Source organism: Pteropus medius, unplaced genomic scaffold (assembly GCF_902729225.1).
Source record: "Pteropus medius unplaced genomic scaffold, Ma_sr-lr_union100, whole genome shotgun sequence".
NCBI classification, from domain to species: domain Eukaryota; kingdom Metazoa; phylum Chordata; class Mammalia; order Chiroptera; family Pteropodidae; genus Pteropus; species Pteropus medius.
The window spans coordinates 13,285,170-13,307,042 of NW_024340699.1; the positions used below are offsets into that span (position 1 = coordinate 13,285,170).

The 21,873-nt window shown below is 47.1% G+C and overlaps 1 protein-coding gene and 1 long non-coding RNA gene across 4 annotated transcripts in view; one reads left to right on the forward strand and one right to left on the reverse strand.

Annotated features, from left to right (window-relative positions):
- CYTH3 (cytohesin 3) overlaps positions 1–21,873 on the reverse strand; it is a 58,113-nt gene that overhangs the window by 10,360 nt on the left and 25,880 nt on the right. The window contains exons 1-6 of one of the 3 annotated variants that reach the window (XM_039880044.1): positions 12,594–12,792; positions 7,173–7,255; positions 5,925–5,989; positions 5,517–5,583; positions 782–900; positions 280–360 (exon numbers count right to left, since the gene is read on the reverse strand). In XM_039880044.1, coding sequence (XP_039735978.1) covers positions 280–360; positions 782–900; positions 5,517–5,583; positions 5,925–5,989; positions 7,173–7,255; positions 12,594–12,777 — 599 coding nt within the window. In that variant the 5' untranslated portion in view covers positions 12,778–12,792. Of the gene's footprint in view, positions 1–279; positions 361–781; positions 901–5,516; positions 5,584–5,924; positions 5,990–7,172; positions 7,256–11,262; positions 11,268–12,593; positions 12,793–21,873 lie in introns of those variants that run through there. The other 2 variants (XM_039880063.1, XM_039880053.1) reach the window with 2 other exon arrangements.
- On the forward strand, positions 20,408–21,123 carry LOC120616672 (uncharacterized). The gene is made up of 2 exons (XR_005656653.1): positions 20,408–20,596; positions 20,710–21,123. It is a non-coding gene; the product is annotated as an uncharacterized LOC120616672 (long non-coding RNA).

Genomic DNA, 21,873 nt, shown 5'->3' on the forward strand with positions numbered 1-21,873 from the left:
CGGCACACGGCGTGCATCCACGAGGTGAGTGTCCAAGGCCGAACGTGGCGGGATGTGGGCCTGTCACCCACACGTGGCCGCCGCATCTCATTTAAAACGAAGTGAACTCCAGCCCGGCACGCGCGCTGTCCCCCGCCCCGGGCTCCGAGCGCTGATGGGGCACTGGAGGAGTGGGTGGTGGGGTCACAGGGTCTGCAGGGCTGCGTGTGGCCCCTTCAGAGCCGCACTCGCTCGGCCCTCTCTCTGCCCGCGTCACGCAGCACAGGGCGGGACACTCACCTCAAGGCCTGTACGAGGTTGAGATCCGCAAACTCGTGGAGCTCAACGAACGCCTGAAGCACTTTAATGTTAAATTCATCCCTAGAAAGACAGGGGCGTGTTTTACAGCCCGCTGCGGGCCACCTGGTCCATTTAAGACAACCGCTTCCTAGAGCCAGTGTCCGCGGAAGCTGCTTTCCCGGTGCTTCTGCCTGCAGGCTTAGTGCAAAGGAGACTCCGGGGTGGGGGGGCCTGCCTTTACTTCACAGTTAGCTAGGCGTCAAGAAATGGCCCTTTAAACACCAGCCGCCACGGCCGACATGCGAGCACGTGCCGGGCTGCGGGGTGCCGTCCTAGGGGCTGGTGCCTCTTCGCGCTCCGTCTTTAGACGACCTGGGGGGCTGGCGCCCCACCGCCCCCCTTCATGGGGTACTCTGAAGCTGAGGGGTGAAGCGCCTGCGGGGTGGCAGACCCTGAGGAGGAGGGCGGGCCCAGGCGGGGCTGGCCACGCCCCTTCGCTCACCTCTCCCCCAGGTAGTCCCCGATGACGGTCTTGTTCAGGCCCTCGCCCTTGTACAGGAACTGGGCCACGGCCTCCGGGGAGCTCTGCAGCAGGTCATTTTCTATCAGAAACTGGATCCCCTGAGGACAAGCATGAGAGAAGCAGCGGCTTGGGAGGGTGGCCTGGGCAGCAGGGCACCGCGTGCGACGACCTCACTGGTCTGAGAGGGCACAGCGGAAGCCACACGACCTGATCTTCACTGCTCCACGCCGCACTTATCCGCCGAGCAAAGCACAGCCAGTCCTCTTGGGTCCTCCCGGCCTCTTAACAGGTTAGAGCACAAACAGGCCCCCGAGCAAACCACTGGGAGCGACAACGCCAAGCTCCCCAAGCCCGGGAGATGGCCCGCTGTGTCTGGGAGGAATCCTTTCCCAGCCCCAGCCTCCTTCCCCTTGCCGTGGTCACTATGCACTCACTTTCCCAGCTTCCCCTGCCGCTGAAAATGACCCTGCGACACAGGTCTGGTCAGACAGACAGAAGTCTGTAGGGAGGACCCAAGAAAGCTGCTGGTTTCCTGATGAAGGGGACCCAATGAGCAAACACAGGCAAACATCTGCCCTGAGTGCAGATGTGACGGTCAGTCCTAAGGGCTGTGCACAAAGGCAAAGACAGTCCGTCGGTCCTGCCACCTGGAAGCCACTCGACACGCCACCTCTGCTGTGTGAGGAATCGGCCCCCTGCGTGAGCTACCTTCCTGGGGTCTGCTGTTACCTGTAGCTGACTGTGTCAACCGACTGCAGTGCCACTGAGCCTCAGACAGTCTCAATCCCTGTCCATCTGAAGGGCCGAGGGAGCACAGCCATGACCTCTAAACGAAATGCTGGGGAGGGGCCGTCCTGGCCCAGATTAGCCGTCTCCATCTCGTGGGAATCCTAATAAGAGCAGAAACTTACCTCTGGCCTAGCTACCGAGTTGGTTTCAAAATATGGGTTGGCAAAGCCCCGTAAGGGACAGGCAATTCTGCCGTTTGCCCAGAGGCTGTTTCTACAAACTCGGAGATGACCTTCCTGCCAACTCCCCTCTACCTCTCTCCCTCTCTCTCTCTCTCTCTCTCTTTCTCTTTCTCTCTCTCTCTCTCGGTGCCCTGACCAAGCTCCCGCCCGCCCACAATCCACCTGCAGTCTGTTGTTTTTATTTTTAAATACATGAATGTCCACAGGATCCTTATTTAGAAATTTTAAAACTGGAACCAATGGTCAATAAGAAAACAGATAAGTACATTTTGGTACATTCATATGATGCAAGACGATACAACAGAGATGTGGACCAAACAACATGGATGAATCTGCCAGACGTGACATGCAGTAAAAGGGCTCAGTATATTTTAATCCCATTTACGTAAAGTTTCAAAAAAGCAGCGCTGATCTATCGTGACGGAGCAGAGTTCGGCCGCCAGGGGGCGACGCCAGAAAGGCCCCATGATGCTCTACAAGTGCGTCTTGTCCCAGGCAGTGGCTGTGTGCCCCCGGCAGGGCCGTGGCTTTGAGAGGGTCCTGCACCTACAGAGCCCTGCTGTCTTTATCCAGTGTCCTCGTACAGAAGAGACGTCGCACTCCATGGAGGCAGAGCTCGGAGGGATGGACCCACAATCCAAGGAGCACGGAGGGTTGTGGGCAGCCATCGAAGCTGGGTGAGGCTGGAGCAGACGCTCCCTGAGTCTCCAGAAAGAACCCGCCCTGCCCACGCCTGGATTTGGGACATGTGGCCTCCTGAACTATGAGACAATACTTGGTGTAATGTGTCAGGGCAGCTGTAGGAAACAAATACACTAGGTAAACACTAATATTCTAGAAATCCTACTTTATTGCTATTTTTAGTGGTTATTCTTTCAATTTTAACAAATTTTAAACTTATCTTCATCTATCAACATCTAGAAAACTTTAGCCGACTTTTACTTCGCTCTATCCTTGCCCCGCTGTAGCTTCATACTGAAATAACCGGGGACTTTAATTTTTAAAATATTTTTTCAGTGATCACTCTGAGACGTAGTGATCAGTTGTGCTGGTTTCTCTGCCTGTCTCTTTTGATCCTGGTCTCGCCCTCGGAGTCCCTTCCAGTCTGGAGGGGGGCTGCTCCAACCTCAGTGGTGAACTCCACTCGCTCTTCTCCGACCTTGGGAAGCAGTCTCCCACGGTCTCTGACTCAGCAGACTTGCTAGGGACAAGCTCGTCATGATTCCTATCTCTGCTCAGAGAATCTGGTCTCCTTCCCGGAAATTTAGTGGATTTTCTCTTCATCCACAAGTTTCCCAGTATTTTACTCGATATATTTACATACTGGTCTTTTAAAAATTTACCCTGGTTGGCATTAGAGCCCTTTGATCTTGGTGTTTCTTAAGCTCGTGCTGAAAAATCCCAGTATTTGTTTGAAATCCTTACTCTGCTTTCTTTGACTTCTACGACTTCTATCAGGCAAAATTTGAGCAGCTTAGTCCCGTCTTCCAGGTCTTACTGTCGTTCCGGGCAAAACCATGGAGAGAATTATCCAGCTCTGTCTTCTAGCTCACGAATCCACCCTCCGCCATGTCCTTTCCAATGGTACAGCCCAGCTCTCAGGTCTTCACGTGAAACTATTTTTCATTTCCTAGAATTGTTTTTACAACTCCGTTTTTGTATCATGGATAAGGAACATCCTATCTCTTTGATGATGCTCACAATATATAAAAATATCCTATTTTTAATGTTTCCTTCTGTTGCTTCTGCTAGGTCTGCTTCCTCCTGCGATCGTTCTGTCTGTCGAATTTCATGTGTCTTTCCTGGTGTCAGTTTCTCCGTACATGTGGCGGCCCCTGGTTGGGCGTTGGCCTCTGCAGTTAGACCCTCAGTGGCCTAACCAAATGCTGTCTGTCTCCAAGGCAGGTGCCTTCAGGCATCTGGCAGAGGAGCAGGTTTTGCAGCCAGGTGTTCAGTTCCTGGTCTCTGGGGCTTCTCCTCCTCCGTGTTATCGGCCACTGAAGGCACAGCTTGTTTTCATGGGATAGGTATCTTGTCCCCTCTTGCTTCCCTTACTTAGGGGCATGTACTACTGCTCAGTGCGAGCTCAGCCAAGGGTGAAGAGTCTGGATGTCGCTAACACGACCCATGTCCCATGCCTGCAGCCTCGGGGCATGCTGAGCCCTGACGTTGCTGGCCTTTCCGGCAAGTTCTTTCTCGTATGTGCTTTAGGCTTTTGTTTATCGTTTCTTTCAAGGATTCCTCAATTTCTAGTCCACTGGAAGAACTCCTGCCCGTTACAGATTTACATCTTACATTTTTAAGGTCATTTCCAGGTAACTGGGAATAAAAGGGAGAGGCTGTAGAGTGTTTTTGGCTTCACTGACCTAATCTATCTTTCTTTCCTCTTATTCATTATAAACCCAAGTGCTACTTCTGGATAGCTAGCGCAAATGAATAACGCAAAGCTCTGTGACTTAAATAATTTCCTCCTGGTCTGAAACAATGTATCTACTCTGACAATAGCCTGTGTTTCACAAGGTTACATGGTTTAATAGGCACGTAGGAGCCGGGGGAGGGGGGACGGAGGTCTGACATAGTTTTGAATTGTGTCTGAATGAGCTCATCCAGTGCTGTCATGGACTGGACGTTTACGTCCCCTGAAAATTCATGAGCTGAAACCCAGGCCCCAACATGACAGTATTAGAAGGTGGGTCTTGGGTCGGACGAGGTCTTGAGGGCAGGGCCCTGGCCTGACAGCACAGTGAGCAGATGGCTGTCAGCCAGCCAAGAAGAGGGGCCCCCTGGAACCCCACCCTGTTGGCACCCGCATCTGAGACTTCCAGCCTCCAGAACCTGAGGAACTTAATTCCCGCTCGCTAAGCCCCCATCTGCGGTACTTTCTTATGGTGGGTCAAGCTGACTAAACAAGTGCTATCACCGAGTCTAAAAACACACGGAATTTTGATAATTTTTCCCAGCAAAAGCAAACACAGACTAAACCTGCCATCTGCTTTTATCCAGCAACATAATTACAAATAGGTTGTCGAACGGAACTAATACTTAATATTTAAAAAAAATTTTTTTAGGGGAAGAATACGAAACAAAGCCTGTGGAGCGACTGGCAGCAGCCGAGGCTCAGCTGATGAAACACTTGCTTCCTGCGACACGGCCAGCAGACACCACAGGGCTGACCATGGTCTGGGGTGTCCAGGCTGGGCTCAGGGCTACCTGTGAACCCACCCCAGTCTGCAGGAGTCTGGGACGAGCAGTGGCTACAGGCACGGACCTCAGAGTCGGATTCTGTGACAAGGACATGGGGCGATCCCTTAGATGCTCTGTGTCCAAGATAACGGCTGAAATCTGGACAGTTCCTTGGTCTTTGACACAGACATCTTTTTAAGGCAAATGAAGGGGATGACGTCCTCTTACCTGAATCACGTAGGCCATCTAGACGCTGCTCAGCTGGACCCCCGCCCTCTGCCCCCAGGACCCTGGGACTCCCTGGCGCGGGGCCTGCCTCAAACAGGAACCAGAGGGCCTGGCCTCACTCAGGACTTTGCAAAGAAAGGCCTTTCGGTCTAGGTTCCAGTTCGACTGACGCTTTTGCTTCGCCCCACTCATCAGCGGCCCTTTATCTGATAAAAATTTAAGACCAAGTCTCTATTTTTTATGACGTGATCTGACCATCTTTGTCCAAAGAGAGTAAGCCATTAAAATGGGCCAATCTCTCGCAGGCCAGAAAACTGAAAACGTTCTCTTACCTTCTTGGGATCCATGTTGAACTTCTTCCTCCCCATGGCTATTTGCTTGTTCCTCTGAGTGGTTTTGCTATGCATCAGAAACAAGAAACTGTCACCAGACATTTGCACAGAGCGCGATGTGTGTGTGCGGGCCACAGCCCCCCGAGACCCCGTGTGCGTGGCTGCCGTGGCTTTTCCGCATTTGAAAACTTCTTCGGGAAAAGCCAAGGGTGAGAGGCAGCGGTGTGAGGAAGGCGCATCTAGGTCACTTACGCGCTGGCGAGCGCTGAGGCGGCCATGCTGCCTCCTGAACTAGGGGACTGGGCAGGGACAGGGCTGCGGGAAGCGCCCTGACTCCCCGGGGAAGCGGGGACAGCAACTCCTCACGGGGCGGTGGCCACGGTGGCCGTGGTGGTGGTGGCGGTTTACCTCTCCTCTGCAGACGTCAGGCTGTCAATCTCGGTCATCACCTCCGCGATCTCATATTTCAGTCTCTGTCAGAAAAGAAGGACGAACGTGGGGGTGGGGACTCCGCCTCCCTCCTCCTGGACTCAGGAACGTTAGCCGCTGGGAGCCGCTCCCTGAGGGCTCGCCTGCACCCACAGGTGTGGGGACACCGTGCCTGTCACTGGTTCAGAGAGAGCCTCCCAGTCAGAGCACCCAGCGCCGGAGCAGGCAAGTCTGTGCTTGTCCACCTCTCAGAGGAGACCAGGGGGTGCGCTAGGCAGGCCCGGGGTGTCCACACGCAAAGCCGAGAAGGGACACCGGGGATACCGTCACCGTGTAAAGGGACTAAAGCACAAGAGCAGGGCACCCTCGGTTCGGTCACGTCACCCCGTGTGCCCACCTGCCTTCCGCTTCAGGCCGGCTACGTCCTTGGGACGACCAGGGCCGCAGATGAAGTTAACGCTTTCAGAACAGGCTCCCTGACGGCCAGCTCCGGGGTGGTCCCCGTCACCTGGCATGAGGCGAAGCACCGTGGACAGAGCCCGGAAGCAGCGGACTCCCCCGCAGCTCACGGGCCGAGAGGCCTCTGGCCACTCAGCCCCTCGGGGCCTCAGCTATCTGGGCGCACGAGCGAGGCCGTGGGCCCTGTTATTATTAGTGTCCAAACAGAACCATCGACCTTAAAATACACTCTAATTCTTCAACCAAAGCACCTATTCTGGGTTACCTGATTTTTCCAAGAACGAAGGACAACCTTAGAAGACAAAGTTCCACCGCTTATTTTCAAATATGAAGAAATTTTTATTAGAAATCCTCTTAAGCTGTGTGCCGAGAAACTCCAGACTTAAAATGCGAGCTCTGGAAGAGAGGTATGGTCTGGACAAGGCCTGGTCCTGCAGCCAGTGGCCCGCGAGGCCACATTTACATTGGCATGACAATGTGCACAACACCGGGTCCACTACACAGTCTTAGAGAGCAGTATGTCTAAGGTTTGCTGTCGTTTCAAAATGCCCTCGTGACACTGGAGTCATGAGTCACTTACTGCTGACGTCAGGTCCACACTGCCTGGCGGGCATGGTCTCTGCTTTACCAACTTGGACACGTTACACTCTCGCTCCGTTCCTCCGTGTGGCTCAGCTATGCAGATGCTGGACACTGATTTTTTACATTTGCATCAAGCTACCCGATTTACTATTGTACCTAAAAGCAAAAACTGAAAGATTTTCTTACCTCGATGTCATCAATAAGTTCCTTTTTTCTTCGACGAATGTCTAAAAGTTCTTCTCTCTCCTCTAAGGAGAGGTCTTCAGGCACTGGAAAAAAAAACAAAACCAAAATCATATTCAACAAACAATCGCTTCTCTGGAGAACAATTTGGCAATAGCCGGTAAGGCTGAAGATGGGCACGGGAAGCCGGCAATTCTGTACACAGGTGTCACCCCAAAGGAACCCTGGCACGCAGACCACGAGTAAGGTATTCAGAGCAGCACTGTTTATAAAAGAAAACAATCTAAATTCCATTTGTAAGAAAATGAATAAACTATAGTATATGTAGAAAAAAGAATTCCCCCCCACCCTCCACCCCAAAAGAGGCTAAACTCAGTCTATCGACACAGATGAGCTTCAGAGAACAGAACTCCAGAGCAGGCTGAGGCCTGGCACTGTGTGTGACCCTGTCACAGGGCAGAAAATCGAGCATCAACCTGTGAGCGTTTGGTGATGCTCATGTGCACAGCAGAGTGCAGCAAACGCACCGGAAGAGGAAACACCAGACTCCTGGGGTGGGGGTGGGGCGCCTCCTGAGAGGGCCTGGGCGGCAGGAAACACAGTCCAGAGGGCACCGGGAGTCTCTGCGCAGAGGCTGAAGGGTGGCCGGCACGCACAGAGGTGCCGAAATGTTTTTTATTGACACAGAGTTGTTCGTAGTGTGCTCTTATTAATGACGACCCTCTACAGGATTTTCCATTCCTATTCACGACGTCTATAGTCTCTTCTCTGATGGCAGTCGTGGCTGCCTAACAACGGGGATGCGCGCTGAGAATCTGTCAGTCCGTTTCATCGTGAGCGAACATCGCAGGGTGCACCTGCACACACCTAGCCGGCGCGGCCTGCTGCACGCCAGGCCGTGTGCTGAGCCTGTGATCCCCAGGCTACATGCCTGTGTGGCACGTTCCTGTGCAAAACAGCTCGAGATTAAATCAAGGACAAGCGAACACGACACAGTCAAGAGACATGGTAACACGAGACGTACGAGGCGGCGGCCAGCACAGCAAGGCATACTGTTTTACAGCAAACTTTTGTAGTTACAGCATACAGTACATTGGTTAGACATTTGTATAGTTGACGAAATGACCCCCGTGATTGCTCTTTCTCTGCTCCGCTTCTCACACAGCCATTATCCCTGTGGCGTGCTCCCCATGCCCGTGACCGTCTATCAGCTAATTTGTGCTTCCTTAACCCTTCGCTGCTTTCTCCCAGCCCCCCACCCCCCCTCCTCTCTGGCTGTCACCAGACTGTCCTCTACATTTGTGAGTCTGTTTTCAATTAGTTTGTTCTTTTTTGTTCCTTAGATTCCGCATATAAGTGAAATCACATGGTATTTATCTTTGTCTGTCTGACTGACTTATTTCGCGTAGCATAATACTCTCCAGGTCCATCTATGTCGTTGCAAATGGTAGTAGGATTTCATTTCTTTTTCTGTGGCTAATATTCCATTGTATATATAAACCGTAACTTCTTTATCCAATTGTCTGTTGATGGCCATTTAGGATGCTTCCACCCCTTGGCTATTGTAAATAGTGCACAGCACACTTTTTCTAATAAGTGGAAAGAGGACACTCTAAAATAATAAAAATAAGATAAAATAAAATAAAAAGTATAGTAGCACACAAACCAGTACAGTCGTTTATCGTCATTAAGAGGTGTGCACGGAGCACAATCGTCTCTGCTGTGCTTTCACACGGCTGTCGGTGTAGATGAGTTCACACCAGCATCACCACGAGCACGTGAGTAACGTGTCCTGCAGCGATGTCGTCACTATGATGGCGACGACGTCACTAGCTCCGTTATAACCTTATGGGATCATCTTTGTGCACATGGTCCATCGCTAGCCGCCCCCACCCTCCCGCCTGCACCTCCCTGGGCAAGAGCCTGGAGGGTCTTCTCTGCAGAATCGGCCAGCGTTTTATCCAAAGACACTGACACAAGAGGGGCTCCTCCCACTGCTCTAAGACCCCGTCAAGTGTAAGACGTAACCTCCAGTTCAGACGTTAAACATGGGAAAACGTGCAAACCAGAATCAATGAAAAACGGGAGGTTATCGTACATACTGACATTAGAATATAAGCAAATAGTATCTCGAAAATTAAGTATTTTCTGATCTTCAAATTATGAATAATCGAATTGTCTAACAGATCCCCATCTACCAAGAAGCTGCAATTTGTTTTACTGCTATATCATATTTTACAAATTTTACACACACACATGCACACACACCCCCATTAAGTTAGCCAGCAGGTTGTACGACCTCTCCTAGCAGAAGATGATGTTCCACAGGTGTGAACTGTGGCCAGAAGCCCTCACTATGTGTCAACTGTGATAATTTAACAAATTACCCACTGCACGAAAACTTGGTACGTGATAAAACACTGTTCTGACGATGACATATAGATGACTCACAACTGCATGTCTTTGGCTACCTAGTCCTAATGGAAACTGATGTCACTCGCCCTCAGTTTTACCTTGATTACTAATCGATACTAACGTTTTTGTTATGATATGGTCATGTTTAGGGTTTTAGTCGGGTCGGGGACAGCCCAATTCCATAGGACACCAAGGACGCTGGCAAAAGCACGGGCTTGGGCCCTGGTCCCGTTAGTTCAGCCGGCGGGAACTCTGCGGAAGGGGTTGTGGTTTAACCCGAGCAGAAACGAGACCTCCCTGCACCCCACAAAAACTGGAGACTTAGACTGTTAAGTGAGCATGAGCGCCCGGCTCCGAGCAAAGTAATGTCACACAAAGAACAAAAAAGGGAGCCTGTGGTGGCTGCGCCTCTGGGTCTGCCTCGTCACACTTAAGAAACCTTTGCCCTCGGCGAGGTGCTAAAACAGAGTCCAGGTGGTTACCGGCCAGTCATGCGTTAGTCACGTCGGGGGCCAGGTCAGTGGAGTGCCCCAGGTCACTAAGGTTGGTGGCCTTCCTCGCTGGGGCATGGGAGAACAGAGCGGGCCTCGGTGGAAGTCAAGTGAGCAGCTCTGGGGCCTGGGTCTCCACGCGGGGCTCCCTACCTGCTGCTCATCACCTCCGGAGAACCCGGTCTCCGTCACTGCCTCTCAGCCTCCATCAAGCCAATCTTTATTTGTTCCAAGACAAATCCTTGCCCAGCCTTAGATGAAATGCTCTCACGAGAAAACAGAAACTCACGACTTTACCAGCGGCAAACCACTGGTAAGGGCAATGCTAAAAGAATGGGCTTTAATCAAGAGAGAAAAGACCAGATGGGAGGGGCAGGATGCAGAGAGAATGATGAGCACAGATTTACGTAAGGAAACCTACAGTTTTTAAAAAGCGACTGTATAAAATAATGTTTCACAGAATTAAAAAAAAAAAAAAAAGAACTAAAATACCCGACAATAATCGCAAGGAAACAGGAAGAGAAATAATTTGCTCTAAAGTTCTTAAAATTCTAAGTAGGAGGGTGTATATGTGATAAACTTTAGACTTGGCAAGTTGGAAATGCATATTAAAATTTCTAAGCTAAGCAGGAAAGAAATGGGACTAGAATTCAAAATGCCCAAAATGGGTAACGGGAAGAAAAACTGGAATGAGAAACAATAATCAATCCAAAAAAAGAGGAGAAGAAACACAGAAAAACCATCACATATATTATACCTCAATAAAGCTGAATTTAAAAAAGAAAAACTGTTAGAAACACAGAATGCCAAATATGGGAATAGGAAAAAAATCCAATCTTTAGTGGTAGACTAAAGAACAAGTCCACAATACTTTGCAGCCCTTCGGTTGAGGGAGCAGTCATTTGACACCACGGAACCCAGGCTGGCTGTGGGACTTCCTCTGACCGAGGGAATGTGGCAGAGGTGACAATGCACAGGGTCCGGGACCACTGTGATCTCGGAGCCCCGAGACCCCCGAGTTCCAGAGAAGCCCGGGCCAGCAACCTTAAGATCAAGCTCTACTGTGGAAGGAAACCACATGTAGAGTCCCAGACGCCCCAGCTGTGGCAGCCACCGCTAAGGCCCCAGGAATGTGAGCGAGGTCCCCTGGGAGGAGGTCACCTGGGAGGAGCTCAGCCCCATGTGACCTGCAGGCTGAATGCAACCGGTGAGAGGACCCAGACAAGAGCAGCCCCCCAACTGCCAGCCAACCCACGGAGCTGTGACGGACAATAGCCCAGTGTTGTTTTAAGCCAATGACTTGGGAAGATTTTGTTACACAGTCATAAATAACTGATACATTTACTCTGAACATTAATGGGAAAAGGACCAAGGTTTAAAACCTGGACATAAAAAAAAAAAAAAAAATCCTACTAAATGCTCTTTACAAAAGGCACGTTAAAGAATACCTAATGAATGATGTGTCAGACAAACTTTACTAAAATAAAGTTGATCCCATTATATTAATACAAGCAGAACAATTTAAGATAGTCACTAGTTTTTGAGATATTCAATTAATCACACAAGTAACAAGTCTGAATTTATACACATCTAACGAAATGGCCTCAAAATAGATAAAACGAAAATTGGCAGACGTATACGTAAAAATGGAATTTTTTTCCATCGAAGGCAAAAAAGTGGTGGGAGATAGAGATTTGACTAATACAGTTAACAAGCTTGAACTAATGGACATAATATGCTTCATCGATTTTAAGATGCACATTTAAAACACCTCTGAAATCAACTGTGACATATGTAGGTCGCCAACTTCACACCTGTGAACACGCCTGGGGCGTAAATGAACTACCACTCCTCGATGTTTCTGTCAAAGACACAACTTGAGAGCCATCTGATGAGCGATATGAGCCTGGTTACTGCTTCAAACCTTTCACTGACATCTCCTGCTAAGATCAAGAAAGTCTCAGCATAGGAACCTACAGAATTTGAAAAAACCAGAAACTAGAAAGGAGCTTTAAGAAATACCGTGTCATACTGTGTCACCCATGACTTTGGTGGCACGGAGGACAACACTGTGGAGAAAAACACAAAAACCAACTCTGCAGACGAGTAACTCTCTGAAGAGCAGGACTCCAACTGTGACGTTTTAGGAATACCTTCGCCAACTCATTTCGCTCCTAATTTACCTTTTTGTGTATGCGCGATAGTAAAGGTTATTAAAAGAATCAACGTTTAAATAAGTTTAAAGAACTCTTTCAATCAGTATAAATGAAAACTTCTGAGAAGAAATTAAATCTGGTTTCACTGGCGGCTTTTTTTTCTTTAGTAGAATGTAAAATAATGATGCATCTTATAATTGATGGGGACAGATTCAATCAGATCACCGTCCTCAACAGCTGTGCAACGCACACTCTTTGCCGGGGCGTGTGGAACATTATGCTGAATACTGGTCCACTTTGAAAGGCCTTAATAAAGCTATAAGACGGTGGTGTGGTGGATACAACGGGCTGGCTCTGCTCGCCCTCTGCAGGTGTCTCAGTCAGGCTCAGGATGAATTCGGCTCTACCAATGGGATGCGCTGCACGAGATTCCAAGCTGGAAGGGAAGCAGAGGTCCTCATGCTGCCTCTTCATAAAGGCTGCCTGTTCGCTGGCCAGTGTGAACGTGAAGCTGAGGATTTTCTGGAACAGCACCGTCTTGCTCATTCTCTAGCTTCCTGGACATGTTGCGGCAGCAGGGGGTCCTTGATTGACCTGTGGACCCCTCCCGGCTGGGGATACATGTGGAACCCAACGGTTCCCGGGGTTGCCTAGATAAAGCTCCTTTAGTGACTCGGTTCTGGGAAGCAGGCCAGAGCCCAGTCCTCTAGCCATTCCAGGGCTACGGGAAGTGCCCTAATCCCTGTACGACATTCTCCCTCCCTGCTCCAAACACGCAGCGAGCTTCATGCTTCCCGCGTGGCTCGCTCTCTCTGAAACCACCAGTGTCGTGAAGGCCACATTCTCTGACCAGAGTGCAGTTAGGTTAGAAATCAGAACCGAAACAGCGACCAGAAAACCCATTGGTTTGGAAACTAAGAAACACGATTCTAAACAATGCATTGGTCCAAGAAGATATAAAGGAAATCGGAAAATACCGAGAAGAGAATGATGTTGAAAAAGCTGCATCTTGATACTCGTGGGCCACAACCGAAACGCCGCCTAGAAATACGCAGCTCGAAATGCTTATTTTGGAAAACAAGTTAAGTTGGAAATGATAAGCTTATTCACCTTAAAAGAATAGAAAAATAACAGTTTAAATGCAAAAAAGAATGCAGAAAGGAAATTCATTTTAAAAATGAAATGACATGTAGCCTCTTTGGCAAATGGGCAGTTCCTCAAAAAGCTGAACACAGAAGTCTGCACGGGACCCAACCATTCCTCCTCCAGGTACATACCCGAGAGACCTGAAAACACGTGTCCATACGGAAACTGGTACATGAATGTTCACGGCAGCACATTCGCGACAGTGCCAAAAACCATCCCAATGTCCACCGTGGATGAATGGGTAGGGGCGGGGGGTGGTGTCCATACGATGGAATACTATTCAGCCGTAACGAGGAATGAAGCACTGGTGCTTGCTTGAAAACTTTATACTCAGTAAGAGAAGCCAGCTGCAAGAGACTACGCATTGGATGACTCCATTTATAGGAAACGTCCAGAATAGGCCAAGAACAGACAAAGCGAACAGTGGTGACAGAAGTCAGAAGAGTAGGTTATTTGGGGAGAGGCGGGTTGGGGGTACTGAATGAGGAGGGGCAAGAAGATGGATTCTCCCCAGCCTCCAGAGGGAGCAGGGCCTAGCCAACGCCGTGACCTTGTCCAGTGAAACTGACTCTGGACTTCTGACCTCCAGAACTGTACAAGAATAAATACGTTTTAAGTCACTGAGTTTGTGGTGCTTTGTTAGAGCAGCCACAGGAAATAAATACAAATTTTGGTACCTGGAAGTAGAGTGTTGCTGTAACAAATATCTAAAAATGTGAAAGTGACTTCCGAATTGAATGATAGAAAAGATCTATTTAATTGAGGTGATTTCTCAAAAAGTGCACCTTTAACAAGTGCAGCCTGAGTTCTTTTTGCTGCTTTTGATAAGAAGCAAGAGGAAAGAGATAAATTGAAAGAAAAACTGTTATGCAAAAAGGAACCAGGACTTGATTTGAGAAATTTTCAGCCTCTTCAGATTGCAAAAGAAGATAAAATTAGGAGATTCGTTCTCAGGACATTGTGTTCTGAGGAAAAAGCCCATGGTGTGGCTGGTCAGTGTCTTGCTAATGCTTTGGAAGAAATAAAAAGAACATTCTCAGAGAAGGCTCTCTGAAGAGATTAGGCCGGTCACTCATGGATCCCTTCAACCACCTCAGCAGAAGCCAAGAACAGAGATGGGATTACACAGGACAGACGTACAGAGGGTCCCCTTGTCTAATGGAGTGAACTCAAAAGCTGCAAAATACGAGATCAACATATAAAAATTCGTTGCTTCTATGTACTAGTAACGGACATGTAGAAACCACAATTTTATATGTAACAGCACTATCGCACACAAAAAAGAAATATTGCAGAATAAACCTAACAAAACATACAGGATTTGTATGCTGAAAATAATAAAATACTAATGAAAGAAATAAAAAATCTAAATAAACGGAGAGACATACCATGTTCATGGATTGGATAACTCACATACTAAAGACGTCAATTCTCCCCAAATTGATATACAGGTTTAATGTAATTGCTATCAAAAACCAGCAAGACCTTTTGTAGATATATATAGGCAAGATTATTCCGAAATTTATATGGCAAGTCAAAGGAATTAGAATGGATAAAACAATTTTGCAAAAGACTTTAAGTTAGAGGAATCACTCTCCCTGTTTCGAGACTTCTCTAACTATATCAACTGAGGCTGTGTGGGATTGGGAGAGGGACAGATACAAAGATCGACAGATCAGAACAGAAAACCCCAACGAGCCCACACTCATACGGCCAACGGATTTTTTGACAAAGGTACAACTACAATTCAACAGAGGACGATAGTCTCTTCAGCAACTGGTGCTGGGACAATCGGATGTTCATAGGCAAAACAATGAACTTTGACCTAAACTTCAGGCTTTATATAAAAAGTAACTCAAAATAGATCATAGTCTTAAAATGTCAAATGTATAATTACAGAACTTTTAGAAGAAAACATAAGAAAATAATCTTTGGAAGCTGGGACTCAGTAAAAGAGTCAAAAGCACTAATCAGAAAAGAAAATCAATAACTCGAACCTCAATTTATCAAAACTAAAAATTTTTGTTCTGCAAAAGACCCTGTTGAGGATAAAAAGATAAGCTACAGATGAGAAAATATTCTAAGTCACATACCTGATAAAAGATATCTAGAATTTATAAAAGACTCTAAACAATAAAAAGCAAACAATCCAATTAGAAAACGGCCAAAACACATGAAGAAACATTTCACTGAAGAGAATGTACATAAAAAGACCTTTGACATCATTAGTCACCAGGAAAATGTAAATCATGATGATGAGTATTACTCACACCTATTAAAACAGCTAAAATAATACAATATAGCAATAATACCAAAGGCCGGTGAGGATGCGGAGAACCTGGATCTCTCATATGCTGCAGGTGGGAATGGAAAATGGTACAGTCCTCTGGAAAACTAATCATACACTCATCACGCTTAACACACGACTCAGTAATGTCACTCCTGGGCATTTATCCCAGAGAAATGAAAGTTTACGTCCACACAGAAACCTATACACAAATGTTCACAGCAGTTTTACTTAAAATATTAAAAAACAGAAACAAAACAAAACGAAAGTGTCCTACAACAGGTGAAGGGATAAATAAACTGGTACATCCATACCATGGAATATTACTTAGCCATAAAAAATGAGTAAACTATTGATACACGCAACAACTTAGATGGATCATCAGGGCATTATGCTGAGTGGAAAAAAAAAAAAAAGCCAATCACAAAAGGTCACATACTATATGATTCCATTTATGTAACATTCTCGAAATGACAAAATTACAGAGATGGAAAACAGATTATTTCCTGGGGTTAAGAATGGCTAGGGAGTGAACAGCAGGTGAGGCCATAAAGGTGCAGCAGAGGGAGAGGCAGACCTTTGTGGTGACAGAATCCTGTACCTGATCACAGCAGTGGTTAAGATGACACAGACGAGCGACGCGATGACACAGGACCTACACGCGCTCACTGCATCAGTGTCGACGTCCTGCTTTCGCTCTTGCATCACAGTTCCATGTGCAACCGACGCCAGGGCGCGGGTGACGGGCAGGTGAGACCTCTCTGTACTATCTTTGCAACTTTCTGTGATGCTATAGTCAGTTCAAAATTTAAAGTTTAAAAAAATTGTACTTCGCCTAAGGGAAAACCCAGGTGTTTTCTATACCCCGGTGACAGGACAGAAGGAAATGGTACATCCCCAATACCCAGTGACATGGCTCCCACGAGCCGCCTCCGGGAAAACTTGGCTCAAGAGCCGAATGTGGCCCCTTGTGCTGGGGTGCTCGTCACAGCCTCCGACGGGATGGGACCAGCTGGAGTGCTAACGAAACAGCAGCCAGACTTGCAAAGAGAACTGTCAAGGCCAAGGTTACGAGGAAGGGCTGACTCGTCCTAAAAATGTGACGCCAAATGGCAATGAGTAGGTTATACCTAACCATCGCCTGTCCTACGCAAGGCAAGCACCTTGCTTTCCTCATCTGCCACCCTGTCATGGCTATGACACCCGCCGGCCTGGAGGACTCATTCATTAGCATTTCAACATCTAGGAAGCAGCAGCCCAGGCAAATGTTACTATGAAGGACTGACTCGAACTAAACCAGTTCATGCTATATTGCTGTAATTCATTATAATAAAGGCGCCACATTTCCAGGGGACGGTTAATTTTTACTTGACAGCACAGCTAAAATGACAAAGGAGCATTTCAGAAAGCAGTGTCACACCACGCTCTGGGTGGCCTGCTCATAACAGTCAATGGATCAATTAATAAATTTAGCATGAACTCAACACCTGTTGGCAGCCTCTGCTGATAGGCAAGTCATTTTCTCCATTATCTGAAGTACGCAAAAGTGAATGAGATATTTCTTTCCTCTCCACTTGAATGGAGGTTGGGTGCTCACACGCAAATGAATTCTCCGGAATTGCAAGAACGGGTCGGTAATATGCATAACTACAGCAGTCAAATCATCGAAACCCACGACTGATGCTAATACCGTCTTTCTGATTTCCACACACGTTATTCTCACTGATTCACAGCGCTGCCCTAGCCGCTCGTTCTTTAAATTTCTCTGTTGCACGAAAAGCGAAACTACGAGCTCAGGCGGAAAAAGAGAACGAGAAAAGAAAAGGCAGCTACGATCCTGCCACAGAGACAGCCTCGGTTAACCTTCCAGAGACTCGGTCCTGTCAGCACACGGACACACACACACAGACAGAGACAGAGAAATCGTTTAAAGAAAATGTAACGGGATGATGGCAGAGACACAGACTTTGGTGGCACAGGCAGCTGGGGATCCAGGTGGCACCGGCGCGGCTCGCTCCATTTTTAGTGCCACTTACTTTCTTATAATTAGCACTCCTCCTTCTGACCACACAAACTAGCGCTTTCTAAAATACCATTTTACTCTGTAAAGACGGGGTAATCGATAAAAGTAAAATAAAAATCTCGAATCTCACAGAACCAAGGCATATCTTACATAAAAACTAAGTTTCTTAGGTCACGATTTAACCTCAGTCCCTCTTATTTTAAATCAAAATGTACTCCCAAAGACAAGAATGCACTTGTTAAACCAAAAATTAATCTAAACAGCAAGATCTAACAGAAAAAGAATGACTGGCTTTCATAAATCCACTTAACCTCAAATGCCTGAATTTTAACCAGATTTTCAAGCTCCACATACTTGCTTACAAAATCCAAAGTGTGTTAATGCTGTTTTACAGCACGGTGACTTTAGCAGTCACAAGGAGCAGTGAGTACCGAGCCAGGCAGAAGTGGGTATCTTTGAGGACATAGAAGCCTGCACCCATGGTTTTAATTCCTTTCTTCCTCCAAAACCTTGCTCCTTAAGCTACACCCTCTCTTTTTTATCTTTAACTTTTTTCTTCCTACCCGCATCCTTCCATCAATCTATAAATATAAACACATTCAAATCTCTCCCATCCCACCCCCTTGAGTCTACATTCCTTCAGAGCTATCGCGCAGTCTTTTCTCCTCATATAAACTATCAGAAAGAGTAGTCTGCACTTGCACGCTGCTTCATAAACAAAGACAGAGATGATCTAACTAAATACTATTACTAAGCCTGAGTCGATACGCATAGACTGAAATGCACGAAGCCCCAATAACACTGTGGTCCCTGGTACGAAACTAGGTAGGCAGATCAATGGGGCAGAACACAAAGCCTAAAAACAGAATCACCTATAAAAAATATTTAGGAGAATAGTCTCTTTGACAAATGGTGCTGGGACAACCGGGTATCCACAGTTAAAAAGAAATGACATTGAACCCCTACCTCATATCATATGCAAAAACTAACTCAACATGGATCAATGAGCTCAATATAAGAGCTAAAATGATAAAACTCTTAGAAGAAAACGTAGAGGGGTAAACCTTCATGACCCTGGATTTGGTGATGCACTCTTAGATATGACACCAAAAGCACAAGCGACAAAAGAAAAAATAAATTGGATCTCGTCAAAATTAAAAACTTTTGTGCATCAAAGGACACCATCAAGAAAGTGAAAAGACAACCTACAGGATGGGAGAAAATATGTGCAAATCATATATCTCACAAGAGTTTAATATCCAGAATACATAAAGAACTCTTACAACTCAATGACAAACGATCCAATCAAAAAATTCAAAGGACATGAACAGATCTTTCTTTAAAGATATACAATACAAATACCCAACAAGCAATGAGAAGACGTTCAACATCATTAGTCACGAGGAAATGCAAATCAAACCACAATGAGACTGCACTTCATACCCACTAGGATGGCTATAATAACTTTTTAAAAGAATATTAACAAGGATTGGAGAAATGGGAACTTTTGTACATTGCTGATAGGGATGTAAATGGTCAAGTCATTCTGGAAAATGTGTTAGCCGTTTCTCAAGAAGCTAACCACAGAATTCCTGTATGACCGAGCAATTCCACAAGGTATATACCCGAAATAACTTAAAACAGGTGTTTAAACAAATACTCGTACACGAATGTTCATATCAGCACTATTTACAATAGCCAAAAGAGGTAGAAACAACTCAAACGTCCATCAACATATGAATGGATGAGCAAGCTGTGGTATATCTCTACAATGGAATATTATTCTGCACCGAAAAAGCACTGATACCTGCTACATCGATGACCCTTGAGAACATTATGCTAAGCGAAGGAAGCCAGATGCAAAAGACCACACACTGTATGATTCCATTTATATTAAATGTCCAGAAGAGGCAAATCTATAGAGACAAAAGGTTAGTGGTAGCTGGGCTGGTGCAAGGACCGACCTCAAACAGGAATGAGGGATCTTGTTGGGGGAAAGAAAATGTGTTAAAATCCACTAGGATGATGGTCGCAAAGCTCTGTAAATTCACTAAACATTATTGGACACAAAAAGAACTGTGTGCTGTAAATAGGTGGATTTTATCGCAGATAAACTGCACCTCCATAATAAAGCTGTTGGAAAAATAAGGGTTTTGGTCTTTGTTCTGGAACCCTGGCGCCCAGGACCTGGTTCCCTGCCCTGCGACGTGAGCCTGTTTTTCATCTTCACTTTGTTTTCCGACAGAAGTAGAAAAACTAGAACGGGCAGCACACGACAGCTGGGCCCCCAAATTCTAAACCAGTGGCGAGCCTGGCGTAGTGAACAGAATGCCAAACTTTTATAAAGTCTGAATTATAAATCGATCGAGACAATACGGTGTCATTTACGTCACGCTGTCAAACAAGACGTGTACATAGTCACTATCACATATCCGATGACGCGCACACAAACTGCTCTGCCTGCGAAGACCAAGCTATGAAGAGATATTGTCCAAACAGGGCTTATACCGTGAAGCTGGCAAAAACATTAAAAGTGGAGAAAATCGATGCTGAATTTATTTTTTAAAAAGAATTTTTAAAAAGGTAATTTTGTCTCTGAACAAAGAAAAACTGATTTGAAATGTTCCTTGCTAGGTGGCCGGGACATCAACCTGTGACAAACCCAACCTCAGGCAAAGAGGGTGGGTTTTAAAAAGGCAACGTGTCTGTGGCTGGGCTTCTGCTCTGAGCTGGCAGAACGGTCCCTCCCATCCCTGTGCCACCAGCCACCCTACAAAAGGCACCCCCATGCCGTCACCAGAAGGTGGTGAGCGCGGTCCCTCCTCCTGAGCCACAGCCCAGTCTTCTGCAGATTGGATGCAGCTGTCCGACATCTGGCATTCCGCTTCCCATTCACAAACATCTAAAAGGTACAAAGTCTGAGGAATTTCGTGTTGAATGGGGGTGGGGGGTGGGGGATGCTATTTTAGGGCAAAGCAGGCAAACCCAGTGGAATCCATGTGGTTTTTATCTCACGGTGCAGGAAGGCGGGCGAGGCCGGCAGTCTGGGCTGAAAATCCCCACCGGAGAGTCATCCAGCTGCTCCACGGCTGAGGCCCCATGAGCCTTTCAGTCTCCTGACATTTCAGCCGAGCTGTCAGGTTTTGTAACGCAATTCCAAACCCTGATTCGCAGTCAGGATCTCAAAGCAAAGCCACATGAACATCTCAAAGGTCACAGGACCGGACAGTCGGACCGGACGGTTCACATATAGCAGAACTGCATAAGTCTGGCTGGCACTTTGCAGTCCCCAAGACTGGGTCAGGAGGGCGGAGCTGGCACAGGGGTGTGCTCGGCCTCTCGTCCAAATCCAGGAAATGACAGGAGAGGCTTTTTTTAAAAGGAGTAAGTCGCTAACAGCCTAGAAATGCTGAAATAACGACCAAAAAAAAAAAAAGATAGGAACAGACTGCAGGAGAAATCGAATTCAAGGATAAACACAGTGACTGCTGCGAAGCGAGCGTTTTAAAGAGTTCTGAGCTTCGAGGCGGTGGATATGCTATGTGCAAATGGTTTTAAAAAAGTCAAGTACTACAGAAAGGCTTATAATGAAAACCATATGACCATCTCAATAGATGGGAAAACAGAATTTGATAAAATCCAACAGCCCTTCCCGATTTCAAAAGAATGCAATAAACTAAAAATAGATTTCTTAACCTAAGTGAAGGATCTGTGGCAGAAACCAGCAATCAGACCTGGAAGCATTCCCACTGAAGCCAGGACCAAGACAAAGGTGCCACTGTCACGGCTGCTACGCAACACACAAGGCCTGGCAGGTTTTCGAAGGCTGGAAAGGCCTGGGCTGGGGCCCTGGTGAGGAACCCTAAGGAGCATTTACATTGACTAAATTTTCAATAATGAGCAAATCTGCACTTCTCAACCCAAATGGGACGTCCCATTCTTGATATATCTTCCAAGCCAGGAATATCTCACCAACTTTGTTGAAAATGTCATGATTCCTCAAGCAGAAAACTGCACCGCAAACGTGCACGCCCGATGTACACGGGGCCCTCGGGCCCTCGCTTTGGGGCTCAGGAGCCTCTGCCCTGCCTGCAGCGTGTTGGCCCCTTAATCACAGAAACGTGGTCGGGACGCTAGACTTCAACAAGCAGATCGTCACTCAGGGTCACTCGGACTCAAACTCTTC